Raw genomic sequence first — 18,598 nt, forward strand, 5'->3', positions numbered from 1 at the left:
ACCATTTCCGCTTCCGGTATTATTGTCAATAGAGGGTTTCCACGCGTTTTATCTCTGAGAACATGGTGAGGCTGTTTCTCTGTTATAAGCTGCGTTTACTATGGCAGAAATGCAAATTTTGGTTACAATTTGATTAAATTTTTTATGTTTTATTCTTAAATTGTTCACTTTTTTTTAGCCGAAGGCTCAGAAAGGAAAGGCGGCGGAGAAAGTTGTTCACCCGTACAGCAGGAAGGCTGGTTATCTCGCACGAGAGGAAAACAAACTGAAAAAGAAAAATAGGTTTGTAAATTAAAAATGACAATAAATACAATAGTAGCAACTATGAACAGAGGTTTGAGGGAGGGAGTTCCTTCATTAAAAATAATGTATTTCCATTTAAATAAAACAAGGTGCATGCATTACTTGACTCAAGAAAGTGAGAACAAATATTTCCATTGCTGTCCAGCACATGATGATCAATGTTGTAAATAAATATTATCATACAGTTCTGAATGTTTAAATATTTTCTCTGCTGCTTCAGGCTGAAGAATGAGAAAGCAGCTCGGCTGAATAACATTGGTAAGCCTGTTTTTTTTTTTTTTTTTTTTTTTTTTTTTTTTTTTTCAGTCATAATAATGTAAATGCAAAGTTCCAGTTTAGTAAACTGGTTCTTCTTGTGTCTGAATGTTTAATCACAGGTGAGAAGCTTTTATGGTTTCAAAGTCAGTTGGATCCATCAAAGACAACTTACACCCAGAAAGATGCTTGTGACATTATTGAAAGGTAACAAAAGGGTTTTATGTGTTTTTTTTTTCTTTTTTTGGTCCTTAGTACTAAAATAAGTTTAATTTGAAATACATAAAAAGATATTTAAGAGGTCAATTTTGGGTCTGCATACCTGTTTGGTTGCATAAACACATAACATATACTAAGATACAAAATGATCCTACAATATGTGAATTATACAAACCTGAGACCCAGATTGTGCCTGTATGATGTGTAATTGCCTCAGTCTGTGTGATTTTCAGTGAGATGTAGAAATCGTAGAGAGCTGTTGTGTTCTTGGCTTGGGTTCAGGTACCTGCACAGATTCGATTCCGAACTTGAGCAGATTGAGTTAGTGAATGGGATCAAGGGTCGGCAGGGTCGGCTCCATGGCGCCAGAGAAGCTGTCATCAAACAGACAGTAGAGCGAGAGAGGGAGCAGTACGAGAGCGTTGGGTTCGGTGAGGGTTTTTTTTTTTTTTTTTTTTTTTTTTGCTGTTGTTGTTTGTGAACACAGAAATGCTGCGCTCCCACATTCAGAGTCAGAAAATCCTCCTTTATCCTGCATTGTTGTTTTCAGAGATCCCAGACATCATCAATGGGAAGCATCTGAAAACATTCAGGTGAGTCTTGAGCTCTGCGTGTTTAAAATGAACCGTTTCACTTTTATGAATCGACAAATCAGATGGAGCATTTTACTGCCGAATGTATTTATAGGACTTGGTTTTGACATTAAGTGATTTTTTTGAAAATAATACAGTGAGTACTTTAAAACTAGAGAAGAAAGCTGTTTTTATAAGAGCTTTAATTTGGAGTTGAAAAGACCATGAGAAAATATTTTTTTACATTCAAACAGAAACGAGTGGAAAGATTTTAAAATGCCAGAACAGTGATCCTTGCTCAAATACCCAATATTCTGTGACTGCTTTAACTTTGATCCAAACATTTCTGTTTGTGATATCCCTGTAAATGAAACTGATGAGCACCAGCTAATCTGGATTTTTTAACCAGATTACCTGAAGTTTAAAGATTCTTTAAAGTGATCTTGGAGCCTCTTCTCCTGCTAACAGGGTCTTTTCCCCCCAATATTCAGAGGAGTGAGTGCACAACAGAATACTTTTCATTTAATGTTATCTGGTTTGTAGAAAGTGTTGCAATAATTGGTTCAATACTCTTCAGAAGAGCCACACTGGGATGACAAAATGCATGCCTTTCTTAGTTTGTGCAGTATTAATGATATCACTTAATAATCAAATTGTTATTTTTATAATCTGCACATTCATTGTCTTCATAATGTGTAGATTCAGCAGTTTGTCCGCTCTCTATGATCCAAAATAAAACCAGAAGACAGTGAAATTCCCCTCTTTTCATAAAGGTATCTTTAAATGTTTGTTGATTCTTTATTTTGGCAGAGAGTGGACCGGAGATCTGAAGAAACTTCCAAATATCAAACTACGAAAAGTGTCAAGTAAAGGTTCAGACACAAAGAACGTGGTGGAGGAAAAGGAAGAGGCAGAGGATGATCAGAGGGAAGAGGAAGATGAAAATGAGTTGGACAGTGATCAGATGGAGGAGATTGTGTAGATGTCGGACTCCTAATAACACCTGTTTTCATGTTGAAGCCTCTGTGCAGCTGGGACATTAGACAGGACTTTAAGATGCTGCTGCTGTTCCACATATGTCCAGAAGATGGCACCAAACTCAAAGACTGATGCTTAAAATCAAGCCACATTTCATCTCAGTAACTTCGCGCCAGCTTGGTTGAGGTTCTACATTCATTATTTATTGCACAAACAAGTGATGCTTTGAATTCGAGTCATGTCCAATCTGAACCAAAAATAAAAACCTTTAATGTTTTGGATTAAAACCAGGAGAAACCGTATGTTCTGTGATCAGACAGGAAAATAAACCTGCAGAAAAGTAAACATAAACAACTGTCTGTGTTAGTGTACTGAGCTGAGATGAACACGATTACAATCTAAACGTAAAACATGTATTGGTAACATTGTTACTGACATCCAGATTAAAACATAAATAAATCAACAAATGTTCTACTTTAATAAATATTAAAAACCTCATCAGATTTTATGTATTACAGAATTAGATTTCAGATTTAGTTTAAAAGATCTACTTCTAATAACTGAGTCTTTGGTGTCTGAAAACCTGACTGTCCAGAGATGTTTCAAGGCTTCAGTATGCTTCAGGAAAAGTGCTTTTCAGTTGTTTTCTACAGCATCAAGGAGGATCTCACAAGTCACAAAACCTACACACAATTACCTATTTGGACTTTTCTTGGGCACTAAAGAAATGCTTGTTGTGGAAAAAAGATGTATCCACTGCACCCCCCATGTTTTAAATAATATATCTTTATGTAAAAGCTTATAAAAAAGGGTAAGATTAAAGCAAAGTGGAGGGGTTTAATATGCAAGTATGAGATTTATAAGAATATGAAACATGTTTCAAATCGTTTTAAAGTGCAGTGAGGTGCTCAGTGTCTGACTCATCGATGGAAACAAAAGTTTTCTTTAAACTCGGGTCGTGAAGTTTGAAGCATACTGAGACGTTTCATCGAAAGGTTTTTCACATCTTTAACTTGTGTCAGTGCAGGTTTTAAAAAGTGCATAAATAAAATGACATCAGTACCGCTCATCCACACCTTCATTTAGCTGCTGGCTTTTATTTTCTTGGCGCTGCCTCCCCTGCCCGTTTCTCCGCGTTCCCAGGATCACCGAAGAACTGGATCAGTTCTCAGCATCTGTCGACTCTCATCCTAAACATCGATGATCGCAGGAGTCGAGAGGACCGATAAAATGCTGAGTCGGCTTGCGGGAGAATCCGTCAGACCGGTGCCACCGCAGCCTCCACGGACATGTCTGAGTCCATCTGGGCCGCTGGAGCCGCGCCGCGGACAGGCGTGAGTGGCACCTCGATGGTTTCGTGCTTGCCGTTGCTGAGGGCGCTGGGCCGGGCCTGGGAGCTGTGCAGGTTCTTCTCGGGGCAGTTCTGCACGGTGATGATGCGGTTGAAGGCCTTGAGGCGGCGCCACAGCTGCAGGTACACTTTACACTGGATGTACATGAAGACCAGGCCGCCTGTGAAGCCAATACCCACCACAATCAGCTTGGTCCAGAAGGGCCACTCCAGCACACCTGAGAACACACACACACACACACAGCTCCTGTTCATGAACCTGCTGAGTGTGTGAGGAAGCATGATGGATGTGTGTGCAGAGCTGTGCTTACCCTGCGGGGAATAGTACTTCAGAAGAGAAACTCTCCAAAACTCGTCTGCAATCAAGAGTGAGTGTGATTTCTCTTTATTTCTCTGGTCTCTGGATTAAGTTTTTCAGTGAAAATATTGGTAATACACCGTGTGTAATCTAACGCTCTAATCTGGTGTCCTAGATTATGATCACACCACACTGAACACAAACACAGTTGTACTAAAGAGCTGGGTGTCTCATGTAGCTTCTCCTCTGGGATGTTTGTGGAGTTTCCTGCTAATTTCAGATTATTTCACTACATTTCTGTTAAGCCAGAGTGAAGATGTTGGCAAATTCTTCTACTATTTACTTTTTCTTTAACGATTCAGTTTAAATGTTGTCTAACTGCAGATGGAATAAACTAAAGCGTAATAGGTTTTCTCCTTGCAGCATGAACACCTCAAACTCAAGGCCCGCGGACCAAATGTGGCCTGCCACAGCATTTTATGTGGCACATAAGCGTTAGCTGATTCAAAGCCAACATTGCCCATAAGCTACATCTCCTGTAATGGATGGTAATTATTTTACCCACAAAATGTCGGCATCCCACCACTAGGTGGAGGTGCACAGGGTTCAAAAGGAGCCAACAGCCGGCCAAATTCACAGAGTAAAATCTCCATTTCGCTGCATTTTTTTACTGACTACTTTTGCTGTGGCCCAGTTATACAGGGAGTAGTAATTTCTTACTTGAAAGTCGTAAATTTTATCTGGAATGTGCCTACAGTAGGAATTCCCTGTTCAAAAGTCAGAGTTCAGAAATTGATAGTGGCTCCTTACTGTATTACTTATTTCACTTTCAGTCAGCCGTACACATTGGACTTTTCAGTTTTTATAGAAGTGTTAAAATGTTTCTATGTAGGAAATACCACATAGAGCTTGGTTATTGTTTGTTTAACATGAAACATCAAAGGTAATTACGGCTGGCCCTCAGTGAAAAGGAGTTTGACACCCCTGATATAGATGTTAAGTGTTTATATGATGATGAATTTATAAACCTCAACATTAAGCAGTAAGTTATCCTGATTCCTTTGGACAATTTTACCTCCTAAATAGCTGCTAATCTAAGAGGTTCAGCTGATGTGGTGTCAATATAACTCGTTTACTAAAACTAAAAGCACAGCAGCATGAAAAACAGGAAGTTAAACCTAAAAATGTCATTTTAAATACTGAAAAAATTAAATTTTTAATGCTTGTATTTATGCATTCTACTTCAGTTTTAGTAAAAGACCTAATTGTTGTTGTTGTTGTTTTTTTACATTTTAGGATGCTGTCATGGTAGAATGAGTCCTTTTAAGTTATACCTTCATAACTGAAGAATGTTTTTTTCTTATTACATCTAGAAAACACATATTCGTTCAGTCTAGAGATGTGACGTTCAAGAATGATCCGAATCTTTTGAACGACTCTTTACAACAAACGATAGGAGCTGAGTCGCGGGCAGTAATGAGCCATTTGTAGTTTTATTTTTGTATTCCTCATATAATCTTTATTTTGTTCATCCTTAAATCACTCCAGCTTTGCTTTTCCACGGAAAACAGGCCGAACAGTGGAGCACAGCAGCTCAGAGGGAAAGGGGGAGGGGTTTCCTTCTTGACAAAACATGGTTCCACCCACGTGACGTGCTAATGTCATCATGTACGACGACATGATGACGTAACTCGTTCAAAATCGAACGGCTCTTTTGAACGACTCTATGAAACAAACGGCTCCTCAAGATCTGCATCCCTTCAAAGAGTCATTTATCCCATCTCTAGTCCAGTCCGGATGTGGGAAAGTTCACCAAGCATCACTCAGAGGCATCTTCAATGTTTTATCAAACACAACATTCTTGCTATCAGAGGAGGTCTTGGAAGAGATCTGATTATATAAAATCCTAAAAAGCCAAAATTAAATGATTTTCTTTGCTTGACCCAGATATTCACTGACAGTCATTCCTCATTTTTGATGTCACTGATGTTCCAGCTTGAGGATATCAAAGAGTAAAATGTATAATTTAGGTCTAATGTGCTGAGGGAAGCCTAGGGGTGACCACCACAGGGGTTTTACTGAACCAGTCAAAAGTTTAACTTTTTTTCATCCAACAAAAAGAACAATTAATTTGTTTGAGTAGGCTGGTGTGTTCAAACGTTTGACCGGTTCTGTACGCTCATGTTACTAGAATGAAAGGAAAGACATAAACGAGGAGAAATTATTCACACAATCCATTAGTCACACATCCAGAGTCAGACAGATGCATGAAACCTACAGGTGAGAAGTTTCCTGGTACCCAGGTGTCAGATGGGATGTTTTATTTTTGTAACATAATTTGTGTTTCTGTGCTAGATTATTTTGTTTAATATAATCAGCTCAAGAATGTGAAGCTGATCAAAACTTTTACTTACCTACAGGTTTGAAAGTTTTATACACTGCCTGGTCAAAAATAAAGTCACCACCAAAAAAAGGTCACACACTCTTAATATTTCATTGGACCACCTTTAGCTTTGACTATGGCACTCATTTGCTGTGGCTTTGTTTCGCATTAATTTTTCACCAAGATTTTGCAATGATGATGGTAGAATCTGACCGCTGTGCAAAGCCTTCTCTCCAGCACATCCCAAAGATTCTCAGTGGACTCTGTGGAGCCGATCCATGTGTGAAAATGATGTCTCATGCTCCCTGAACCACTCTTTCACAATTCCAGCCCCATGAATCCTGGCATTATCATCTATATGGCCGTGCCATCAGGGACAAAACAATCCATTGATGGAATAACCTGCTCATTCAGTATATTCAGGTCAGCTAACCTCATTCTTTGAACACAAACTGTTGCTGAATCTAGACCTGAACTGCAGCAAGCCCAGATCATAGTACTTAGTTAAATCCAGGTGGCGGCTTTTTTTGGCCGGGTAGTGTATTTTCAAAGACAATATGTGTCAAAGATGCAACATCAGCAGATAAAACAAGGCAACTCTGTGTTTAAAAAGATCAGATCATTTTTTTTAAAAGAACGTTTTGAAATGGAGTGAAGAAACCCCTGCAGGGCACCATCCAGTTGCCACAGTCAGTTTTACTGCACCATCTTCAACGATTCACTCTACATGGCTCTGGAATGTGTGTGCAGGAGACAGGAGAGAAAAGCACTGACCGTTCCTCCCCAGTCGGATCTCTTCTGTGGTTCTCTTCACCAGGATGTAGACGGACCACAACATACACACGATGGCGATCAGGTGGAACAACACCGAACAGAAGATCTTCCTCCTCTCGCTCTTCGACATGTGCAGCTTCTCCCACTGCAGACAAACGAGGTGGGAAAAAAAGTTTTAATGGGAAAGGAGAGAACAACCTGACGTGATGTTTACTTTTTTGTTTGTTTGTTTTTGAGCTCGGAAGACTTCTTGATCGGACCTTGCTCAAAGGTTTGAGCTTAGTTTCCATGATGAAGTCGTATTTGCAGAGTTCGCAGCAGCGGGTGTCTGAGGATTTAATCCATTGGTTGAGGCAGGCCTGATGGACGAAACTCAGGCTCCCGGTGCAGTGACAGGGCGTGATCAGAGGGCACTCGTCGTCCCCCTCACAGTGGCAGATCCTGCACACAAGCATAATGCACACATGTCAAAAAAAGGGGAGTTTAAGAAGTTTTTTCTCTTTGTGTTTGTCTGCTTCTGTTTGGGCAGCTCTGGTTTAAGCATATTGTGATGTTTCCAAACTAACCTGCAGACCTCCAGCTCAGAGTCCTCTGAACAGGGTCTAAGTGCGCCCCCGTTCACACCACAGTGTTTCTGTGGCATGGGCACAGACATGTCTCCATCTCCTGACCCCTTCTCCTGGTATTTCTTGGTGATGAGTTCCTCCCCGTTCTCTGCCGCGGAGGTGCTCCTCGTCTTGGAGCTCTTCTTCTCAGTGTCTCTGCTCTGTGATCTCTCCCTGTGGGAAGCAGCAGGCCCTCTCCTCTTCGAGCCCCTGACGTTGCGGCGCTTTTGGAGGCCACTGCTGTCCTCCACCAGAGGGCGATTGTCCTTCCCTTCGTTTGAATCCACCGACAGCAGCTCCATCACGTCAGCTTTACTTTCTCTGGCCCTACAGCCATTCGTTGCCTCCTTCTCCCTGCGGGCTCTCCGTGCTTTCTCTTTGCTCCAACTGCGAGCCTCGCGCCGCGCCTCCTCCTCCTCGGAGGAGGAGTCGGACTGCAGGGCACCCGAGCATCGGAGGCGAGGCGGTAGTTCCCTGCGGTTCTTGTGGGAATGCTCCCTCCTCTCCTCCAGCTCGCTTCGGTCCGAGCTGAGGCTGCGGTCGCTCTGCTCCTGCTTGCCGTTGGCCTCCGCGCAATCGGAGGAGGCGCAGTTGCTCCTCTTGCGGCGGTGGCGTCTCTTCACCTGCTTTTTCTGAGCCTGGGCCGAGGAGCCCAGAGCCGTAGCGCTGATGGTCATTGTGGAGGAACTGTTTGTGTGCCTTATGTGCTCGACTGACTCAGAAGCATCCTCCTCTAAATGGATCAGCTGGCCAGGACTGAACACACACATACAGACACACACACGCACACAAACACACACACATGCAGATGTACATGAACAAGCAAGTGAAACAAAATGAAAAGGTATAAATCTAAACAATTAACAAAAAAAATGTACTCAGGAATATTCAGATTTTGGCTTATTTTGCATTTGGCAAAACAATGAAATAAAAAAAAGCTTTGTGCAGTCTCACTTAAAGCAATTTTTTTTTGGAAATCCAACATTTGTCATCCTTGAAATCTATATGGTGTGGAGTCAAAGTAATATTTGTCCATCAAAATTATGTTTTATGGTCTTGAGCAGGGTGGGTTAAACCCAGTTACACAAGGGACGCAAATTCCAAACAGTCCAGGTCAATGGCCAATCCCTGGTAATATTTATAGTACATTATATTTTCAATTTATTTTGAAAAAAACATTCAAATGTTATTAAAAAACTATTTTATAGATAGATGTAGATATTGTTATGCATATTTATTTTTCTAATTTATAATTTATGTAGCATTAATCCTAACATAAAAAGAATAAGTATTACACACTACTCATAACTATTTTATTATTTCTTAAAGGGGACCTATTATGCAAAATTCACTTTTTAAAGGTTTTTTTTACTCAACTTTGGGTATGTACTTCTTAAAAAAAAACAAGTCCTAGGACCAAAAAAATGCACCCAGGGGCATATTTACTGTACGTAAATGTATTTTTAATGTATATTAACGAGAAGTTTTATACTTCCGTCATTTTGTGATGTCACAAGCCGTACGACAACCCACAGGAACCTGCGTTCAGCCCCTAGCAACCCCCGGATGAGACTCCTCCTCAGTATAAAAAGCTGTCACCGTGTTGTTGTGTAATGCGCAGCTCATTTCACAACAAGCCTCCAATAGGGCAATGGGTAGAGTGTTGGACCAGAGAGTGGGAGATCAGGGTTTGAGACTGGCATGGGCACAAACAATTTATTTTTATTTTTCATTTGTTATGAACACGTTTTCTCATGTACCTCTATTGTTTAGCTTATTAAAGCCTTGTTAAAGCCTATTTGTTTGAGTTTCTGAGGTATTTTGACCACCTGCTGCTCCCTGCTCTGGTAACAGCATGCAGAGTGAGCGCAGAGCAGAGGAGGGAAAGAAAAAAAAGAAGCTTCCACCATGACTCTGCCTCTGGGTCTCATATGGTTGTACAACAGAGATTCTGCTATTATTAGCCATGCTAACGTAAACGCTGGCTTTGGAGGTCAGAGTTAATGTCAACAGATTTTTGGAGGGCGTTACCAACAGAGCTCATTAACATAAACAGCTCTTCTGAACGGAAGTCAGAGCAGGCAGAACTAGAAAATGAGAAATTTTATTATCTGAGAATTATTTTGTGCATTAAATTGAATGAACATGGTCTGGATAGCCCACAGACATACCATAAAAATTTCTAGGACCCATAATTGGTCTCCTTTAAAGATCACAAATCACAAATCAACATATCAGTTAAAAAATTAAAACCTTTAGAAACAATTTAATTATTTGAGTTTAAAATAGAAGGGGGTGATAAAGAATTATGGTTGACTACTGTTGACAAAATACTGCACATAATACAATGAGATAAAGAGAAACTTTAAAACTATTTTACATTTAAAATAGTATTGGGGCCAGATAAAATGCTAACGAGGGCTGGATTTGGCCCACAGGCCTGCAGTTTGACACATGCGGTCCACAGGTATGAGGCGCATCTTTTGACTGAGTAGAAATTAAATAATGTGACGACAAAAGAAAAATAAATGACAAATCAAGTCAGTGAAGCATGTGATGAAGATTGACTACAGAATAAATGGAGGATGACAGACGAGGCTCATTCAGAGACACACAGCACATTTGATCATGCTTCTAACAGTGTTTCAGTCAAAAAGATCAAGTCTGAGCCTGAAAATGTGACGGTCACACCACAACAGTTTCTGGGTTTGGTAAGCTTTTTATCTCTTTTTTTAAGTGTGAAATCCAGTTTTAGTATTCATTTTTTGTTTGTTCTACTCTTAACCAAAGGCCCTGTCACACGAACATTTAAACAACTTGTGAAAAGTTTGTCCAACACTAAAGATATCTGAGCTGAAAATGGAATAATAAAATACTCTGCTGGAAGCCTCGTTTGGAAGATGCTAACAAATATACCGCCGATATGAGTGAAATAGTCATAACAAATTTTTAAAGTTGGCACAAGTTATCTAAAATGTTATAGTGTAACCAGGGTCTTTGCTCACTAGATGAGTTTAGACTAACACAGCAGCTGGCTCACCTGCATATGTCCTGAGCAGACGTTGTTATCGACGTCCCAGAGGCTGTGGTGACTCCAGAGTTGCTGGCCTGAAACAACCAACATCTTCCTTTTAATTTAACTTCACAAAATTAAACCCGAAGAAATTTATTATGTTTATAATTTATTATGTTTATATGTTTATTACTGATTTTTAAAGCAGCACACCTACTGTTTTATTCCTAGGACAACTAGGATAGTTTTGATAGCCTATAATTAACTATTTTTATGATTAAAATGTGATTTAGTTGAAGTGCAATCTGGTTTGAGTGACATTGTCACGGTCAACCTCAACAGAATGTACCCTTGAGACATTAGTTAATACACTCCGCAATCACTGACAACACTTAACTATGTTTCCACTAGTAATCAGATCTTTGTCAGGAGGCTCTGCTCCAGATGTGATGTATTGCCAAGAGAGGAGCTGGGTTCAGCAAGACTGTATGATATTGACTGTTTTTTTGTTTTGTTTTGTTTTGTTTTTTTTGATGCGGTAACAAAATTTTGGACAATAAACTGTCTGTATTTTGGTCCAGCTGGCTTTTGTAAGACTTCATATTACATTCAACACTTAGTCCTTTTCACTGATATAAACTTTCCATTCATTTCAGAGTCTTTTGATTCATAGTTAATGTTAAGCTGTCATTTAGTAAAGTATATAACATAATTATGTACACATCAGATAAACCTTGTGGTCCATTATTGTGTTCCAATTGGCTTTACGTGCAGACCTCAAACATTTTTGAAGTAACTTCCTACTTGTAAGAGAAATACAACCTAACATTATGACAGCTGACCTCTCCTATAAGGTCTAACATATGGAGATTACCTTGGAAATGTTGCTGGACCGACTCCCTGAGCGTCCAGGTGCCTTCCTTCCCTGCAGGAAGAAAAATAACAGAGAAGTAATTTAAACAGAGAGTTGATTGATTGATGTGTCAATCAGTTTATTTGACTAATTTATGCTTTTTTCGTGTTTTGTTTTAGCCAACATGTTAGGCCAACTTTGTTTTAAATGTATATTTTTGTGTGTTGCGTGTTTGTAATTGTAACTGGAAAATTATAAAGTATACAACAAAAGGAATCAAAATTATGCTAAAATTAACATAAAGTAGCTAAATATACATATATAATTTTTTTTTTCAAATTTCTATTTCTATGTTTTAATTTTGTACTTTTTTGGTATATGTGATCTTTGTATTGTCATTTTATTTTTGATGTTTTATTATATACATTTGTACAGTACTTCGGTCTGCTGCAATGTTGTTTTTTAAGTGCTTTAGAAATAAAGTGGTATGGTATGGTATTTATTGTGTTTCAGTGTTGTCTAATCCTCGCTGTATTTATAGTTTGAAATTAAGCGTCAGAGGTCGCATGTCCTTGTAAATTCTCCGTGACCCGAGCCAAAGCCAGAAATCCTATTAGCACGGCCCGCTACGTGGACACAATACTGTTCTGTGACCTGTGTTCCTATTTAAAGGCAAGTTAAAGCACTTTTTCATGAACATCAGCAAACCTGATCTTCACCATTTGGGTCCTGAGTCTCTCACAGCAGCACTTTACACAACATCTAAGTACTACTGCACAGTTTTATAATTCAAAAATAATCTGCAGTATGAGCAGTGTTCATTTATTTTTTCAATATTTTATGGTTGTTTTCCATTCCCTGATAAGAATAACACTTTTGGCTAACTTGGTAAAAAATGTTTAAATGTCAATGACTGAATGGATTCAGTATTTTAATGAGAAGTCACCCAATATTCCTTCTTCCACCTGTTGGCTGAGAATCAACTGAAAATGAATCATCAGAGTTGAGCAGAATACTGAATACATGTGGGTGGAAAAATTAACACCAAACAAACAGTAACTGAATTACATTTATGTCAGCTCTCTTCAGAACCATGTTTAGTTGCCAACATTTTGCTAAATGTCAACAAATGCCTTCAAAATTCAAGTCCAAACTTTTTTTTGAAAGAATGAGCATTGCCCGCAGCTTTACGCGCTAAAGTTTTAAAACAAAACACTTTACATGATCCGTTGGTGCTCAGAGCATGTGTTGGGGATGACTCTCAGCTACTACCGTACCAAATTTTAGAGTCATAGCCAGTTTTGTGCAAGGCTAAGTTAAAATAGCTTTGTGGCCACTTTGATTTACGCTGTAATAAGCTGTTAACTAATCATGAGATATTTTGCTAACAGACAAGCAAACACACAGTGCATGTTACCTAATAAGCCAACTGTCCTATACTTTTCTACTAATGCAGACATAATGTACAAGTACACATACCAGTAGTACTTTCATTCAATGTCTGTATTATTATATAATGTATACTCTGTATATTGCATAATGTGTACAGCAGCACAAAGCATGATCTATTTATATAAATCAAACATGGTTGTGGATACTGTAGGTTTGTTTTAAGATATGTTAAGAAAAAGTCTAAAGTTACTAAGATTTATGTGAGTGGTTCTGCTCTCTCTCTCTCTCTCTCCCCATCTCCTTACAGGGATGTATGGTATGGCGAATGGGGATGGGTAAAAAAAAACCTGTAACACAGGGACATAAAATATCTTATGTTTATTGGCCCACACAAAGGCTTTATTGCAGGAGTTTTCTGGTGTCCCTATTTAAATCAGTAGAATGGTTGATGATTGCATTAAAATAAACTGCTTGGCTCCCACCACAATACAACCAACACCAGCTACAGATGCCTTCAGCCGACTTTTTAAATCACATTTTTATTATGTCAAAAAGCCAATAATAATATTTCATCTAATCTAGGAGTGTTTGTTTAATTTTGAAATTACAAACGGCTAAAAGAAATGATTTGTCCTGAAGATGTTTGACACTAAGACCTGAAAGCAGTAAGAAGCACAGCCTTGTAGTCAGATGGGATATACATATGAATGTACATTATTTACTCCTTCATCCAGATTTTGTTTAAACGCAGGGTAGTTTGAAATGCTGCCAGTTTTCAAAAGACATAAACAGAACGAAGCCAGCTACTTCCTTCTGCCCCCAGTTTTTGTGTTAAAAAACGTAAAAACATATTTACAACCGACCCACACAAACACTTTCATGGTATCTCTGATTATACTGACCAAAACCTATAAATGGAAATGCACAAATATTAATGAAGATCAGGCAAAACGGACTTTCTTTCATTCAGCTCATATATATTTACAGATATTTTGCCATCAATAGTGTTGTTAAACTGATTGTAGTTAATGTAATATATTGTTTATGAATCCCCAATGAGGTAATTCATGCATTACATTTTTCTCATCACACATGGAGCAGAGGGCTGCAATTTAAGGCACCCGAGGAGCAGCTGTAGGTTTAAGGGCCTTTCTTGACGGCCTACAGAGTGGAAAATAAGGGTAGAATATTCCTACCCAAATTAAAAGTGTTGGTCAGGGGATTTGAACCTGCGACCTTCCGATCATAGGTTCTATTATTCTCTGCTACTATTCACCAGTGCAGCACCACTTATAGGTAACAGAACAAAAATCAGACAGATGAAAGGTCCTGAACGTTGGCTAACTTCATCTCTGCCAGAGACGCTGAAAACATGTGGCTTCAAGGAACAAGATGAAAACTTTCATTCAGTGTCTTTTATCAAGAGTCTATGGGAAGACTGGGATGATGTGCTGTAGATGTGCAGATGAAAAGATTATTCTCTGAAGATTTATAACTGGAATAACTTCCTCAGTTCTTCCCTTGGTCTTAGTTCTTATTGATTTCTTTTAACTTTCAGACTTTGACATAAAAACAGAGCCAGAATACTGAAACAAAAGAATAGCTTTCTTTCTATTTCTCTAGGACAGGCCTAAACTCAAAGTCATATCTGACAAAGTAGAGATTTATTTTAAAATTCAACCATTTCTAGAATAAAACTTCAAGTGTTACAGAAATGCACAAGCAACCCTCTGCATTTATACACCGAGACATTCTTAATCCCTCTGTAGATTTAAAATTGACAATGTTATGCTGTCATCACTTTATGCAAACAACTCATGACTGATAAAGCTGAAGCAACTGCTAAGTTGTTCTATCTTCAACTACCATTCCATTAAAACAATGCAAGGAAAGAAACTGATTATCTTTAAAACAAATCTGCAGCCTCAACCTGCTCAGCTGGAACAAAATAAGGTTTCAGAGATAAGGTTGCCTACCTGAGCTCCTCTGCTCCTCTCTGTGACAGCAGAGACTCCAGAGAGTCTTTGAGGTTCAGATTGAGATTTGAGACATGCTTGTGCAGAGGGGATTAAGTGCTGATTGACTGACGGATGTACCTTACGTCCACCGGCAGCTACATTTAGCAGATGCGGCTGCACGCTTTGTAATCGGTCACGACACGTTTGACAGAATGTCAGCTTCAAAGAACCAGAGTTTTTGTTTTGTTCTGCTTTGAACTTAGTGAAACAGGTAACAAATCACAATCAAGTCGAAAGAAAATAACATTTATAGAAGAAATAATCCATGGAATTAGGAACTAATAAATAAAACACCCCAAAAAAGTGAAAAGTCAAAAATATTTTAACAGTTCACACATTTAGATTACATCATTGTTTACATTATTTCATTTGCATTACATAAATTAATAAACCTGCCAAACCTATCTTTTTTATTTCTGAGTCATGGGTCTTTTAGAATTATTCCTCTCTCTTGGTAATCTTTCAATTTTGTTGCCTTCACCTTGAAGTTTAATTGAATTTCAATTTAATTAAAAGTAATAATTTTCTAAAAATACTTCATATTAATGATGTTAAATTAGAGGGGGAAATCATTAAAAACATATTAGATTAAAGAGTGGTGTTTTTGCCAGTCGCCTCACAGCAAGAAGGTCGCGGGTTTGCCCCTTTCTGTGTATGGTCTGCGTGATATCCTCATCTGTTTTCTTCACCTGCTTTTTCTTTTTGGTAGTGGGAGGAAACCGAAGCATCTGGTGTTAACCCACTCGTGCAAAGAGAAAAACTTTCAACTGCACACATTTAGGCCCCAGGCTGAAAAGTAAACCTGAAATCTTCTCACTGAGGGGGCAGCTCTAACCGCTGCTCTGCTGAGGGGTTTACCCCCTTCCCCCCCCCAACACACACACACATACACACATTTAACCTCATGAAGTTAAAATATTTTATGGCTTTTAATCAAAATTAAATTCTAGAACATGAGACAACATGGAAAGAACACCGCTTTATGTACTTTCTTTGAGCTGGCAAGTCACAGTCTATTAAGGAGGTGGTTCACTTGTAAAGAAGCAACAGAAACAGGTTCATGCCTGTAAACTCAGCAGACATGATTGATGTTTAAATGTGAGTTTTTTGTATCTTTACTCAACATATTGGTTTGTTTGTTTGTTTGTTTTTACATTTATATAGACAGTTAACAGCAGAGGCATCAAGTAAAGAAAACAACAAGATTAGACTCTAATAATAAACCAGGACACCTGATTGGATGGTATTTATAGTCTTTTATAGTGAGTGAACTGTCTTAGTTTAAAAATACATTTTAATCTGTGATCATTTGGCCTACTTAGGAAAAATATATATAATTGGAGTGCTACAAAAAGATTTAAAGAAGAGGGGAGGATGTTCGCCTCCACAGTCTGGGGTGCCACAGGTGGAGGGGCAATGACTACCTCTAAAAAAATTTTATCTTAAAATGTATTTCCCCTGAATAAGGACACATTTTCAACTTTTGGATCCATGTCTTAGGACAGGGTTATTCAACTAAATTGCTCCGGAGGCCACAGTTACTGCAGGTCAACAGCTCAGGGGCCGAACATCCAGCAAATAAAATCATTATGCAAATAAACTAAGAATTACAAAATTTTGAAATAGATTATTTTTGCTGCATTTATTCATGAGTATAACATACAGAACCCTATAAAAGTAGTGATAATTAATATCAAAAACAAAAGGAACACATTATGCCTCCTATTTAATGCAAATATTATTTGGACATCTCTGACTTGCCACATTTTAAAACCAATTTTATTTTCACTTTCATTGTTTTATCTTCATCTGCTTGTAGTTTTAATTGTTATTACTGTGCACAGAAGCTTCTCGACAAGGTTCGGACATTTCTGTAGATACCAAACATGTCTATGTTTAACTAAAAGAACTCATAGTAATTAAAGTAGAAAACAGGTAGTTTGGGCTGAAGAGATGAATGAACCAAGTGGCGGGCTGAAATTTGGTCACTCGCTGGCCTGATGTGGCCCGCAGACCGCTAGTTGAATAGACCTGTTATAAAGGAGAGGACAAGCTTTATTCAGCTGACTAATTACATTGCTTTTCTTAATAAATAAAATTACTTTAAGTAAAAAAAAACACCTAAAGTATTCTATGAAAACACAACAAATCTTCTGAAATCCGTTTAAGGCCTTTGGTGCCACCCCAGGATTCTGGAGGCACCTCTATCCACAGCAGCCTCTTTAGAGTATTTAAAGTCTGCGTCCTCTCAAGTGTAAAAAAAAACCTAAATATATAAAATGAATTTTTAAGACCTAGCCTCTCTCCATGCATTAAAAAAAGAAACCTATTTAAAACCTGTCCAAGTAGAGCCTCCATGTTCCATGCATGTTTGTAAATCAACTCCACTTTTTAGTTCTCAGGTGGTCTCAAGGCTCATCTTCCTGTTTATACTGAATCCTCATCACTGTCTGACAGAAACACGTAGCCTCATGTATTTTTAATGGATTGTGTGATGGTGTGCACTTAGTCAGCTCCAAATGAAGCAGCGCGGCACGGCGTTCAGTTCTTGGATGTTTTTTGAGGATTGTTGTTGCTCAGTGATTGTTCAGTGATTGTCAGGAGAAACGCGGCGTGATGTCATGTGGACAGTTTAAAGCAGAAGACTTCACTGTTAATCAGGAGGATGCTGAGCGTGCCAGTAATTTAGTTAGTGTGATGGGTGATACAACAACATGCTGGTGCCATAACAGTCATAACCAGGAAGCGAAGAAAGATTTCCTCCTTTACTGACACATCCTGCAACTTCTCTAGAAATCTAAACCACTTTTGCTTTGGTTTAACGCCGTTGACTACAAAACACTCACAAGAACTGCTGAGGCTCGGCTCTCACCTCATTTTTGTCTTTGGTACGAGGCACGCTCTTGCCTGTTGTCTCTCTTGCTGGAACCACAGTTATCTGCTGTACTGGCATGCTGCCGTTTCCCAGCTACTCCCACAGCATCCCCATCCCGCCGCCCCTTCCAGTCCTCTGTCCCACCCGCAGGCTGCTCATCGGAGAAACCAGGCGCCACTTCCGGACTCTTATCTGCCCGATCCGGATCATCAAAAGCAACGGAGAGGTGGGGGGAAAGGAAGCGATGTGGATCACCGTGGCAACAAGACGACAGCTCCGAAGCTGGTGGGCACCACAACCCTCTCCTCCCTCCCACGCCTCCGCTCTCCTGCTGAGACACAGACGGGCGTGGAGGAGCTGAGACGGAGCTGAGCGGGGAAGAAAACAGCGGGGAAAAGGAAATATGAGTGATGTTGTGACAGGCGTTGTCTGTGCAGCATCTGTGTCGGCCTTGAAGGGGTGGAGCCAGGATTTTGTTGTTCTTGCTGTACAACCAGCATAAGGCCCACAAGGATTAGGGCTTAGACTAACCCCAATCTCCTCCTCTGACCAAGGGTGCAGCTAATAGGCTTACACAACTTTTTGCACGTGGACAGTACTCGATCACTCACACACAATAGGCTGATAGGTGTTAAGAGAACTCCTTTCTGCTGTCAGATTAAAGTGGTAATGGTTATTTATTTGCCTGACTGGACATAAGGGGTGGGGG

At 39.3% G+C, this 18,598-nt stretch overlaps 2 protein-coding genes across 3 annotated transcripts; one reads left to right on the forward strand and one right to left on the reverse strand.

The window, feature by feature from the left end:
• tma16 (translation machinery associated 16 homolog) lies at nt 1-2,672 on the forward strand. The gene is made up of 7 exons (XM_014020686.1): nt 1-65; nt 179-282; nt 524-561; nt 681-765; nt 1,060-1,208; nt 1,328-1,370; nt 2,160-2,672. Exons 1-7 carry the CDS (start codon nt 63-65, stop codon nt 2,329-2,331), a joined length of 594 nt encoding a protein of 197 aa, XP_013876140.1. The 5' UTR covers nt 1-62; the 3' UTR covers nt 2,332-2,672.
• Nucleotides 2,509-18,465, reverse strand: marchf1 (serine/arginine repetitive matrix protein 4). 2 transcript variants are annotated; one of them, XM_014020684.1, is made up of 8 exons: nt 17,887-18,465; nt 11,626-11,676; nt 10,779-10,846; nt 7,700-8,494; nt 7,394-7,574; nt 7,134-7,278; nt 3,990-4,034; nt 2,509-3,896 (listed from the first exon to the last, which is right to left on the reverse strand). In XM_014020684.1, exons 1-8 carry the CDS (start codon nt 17,965-17,967, stop codon nt 3,586-3,588), a joined length of 1,677 nt encoding a protein of 558 aa, XP_013876138.1. In that variant the 5' UTR covers nt 17,968-18,465; the 3' UTR covers nt 2,509-3,585. The 2 variants fall into 2 exon arrangements, with proteins under 2 accessions (XP_013876138.1, XP_013876139.1); XM_014020685.1 differs by lacking the exon at nt 3,990-4,034 and having other exon boundaries at nt 17,887-18,464.
• Between the last annotated feature and the right edge of the window lie 133 nt (nt 18,466-18,598).

This window comes from Austrofundulus limnaeus, unplaced genomic scaffold (genome assembly GCF_001266775.1).
Source record: "Austrofundulus limnaeus strain Quisiro unplaced genomic scaffold, Austrofundulus_limnaeus-1.0 Scaffold263, whole genome shotgun sequence".
Taxonomy (NCBI): Eukaryota; Metazoa; Chordata; class Actinopteri; order Cyprinodontiformes; family Rivulidae; genus Austrofundulus; species Austrofundulus limnaeus.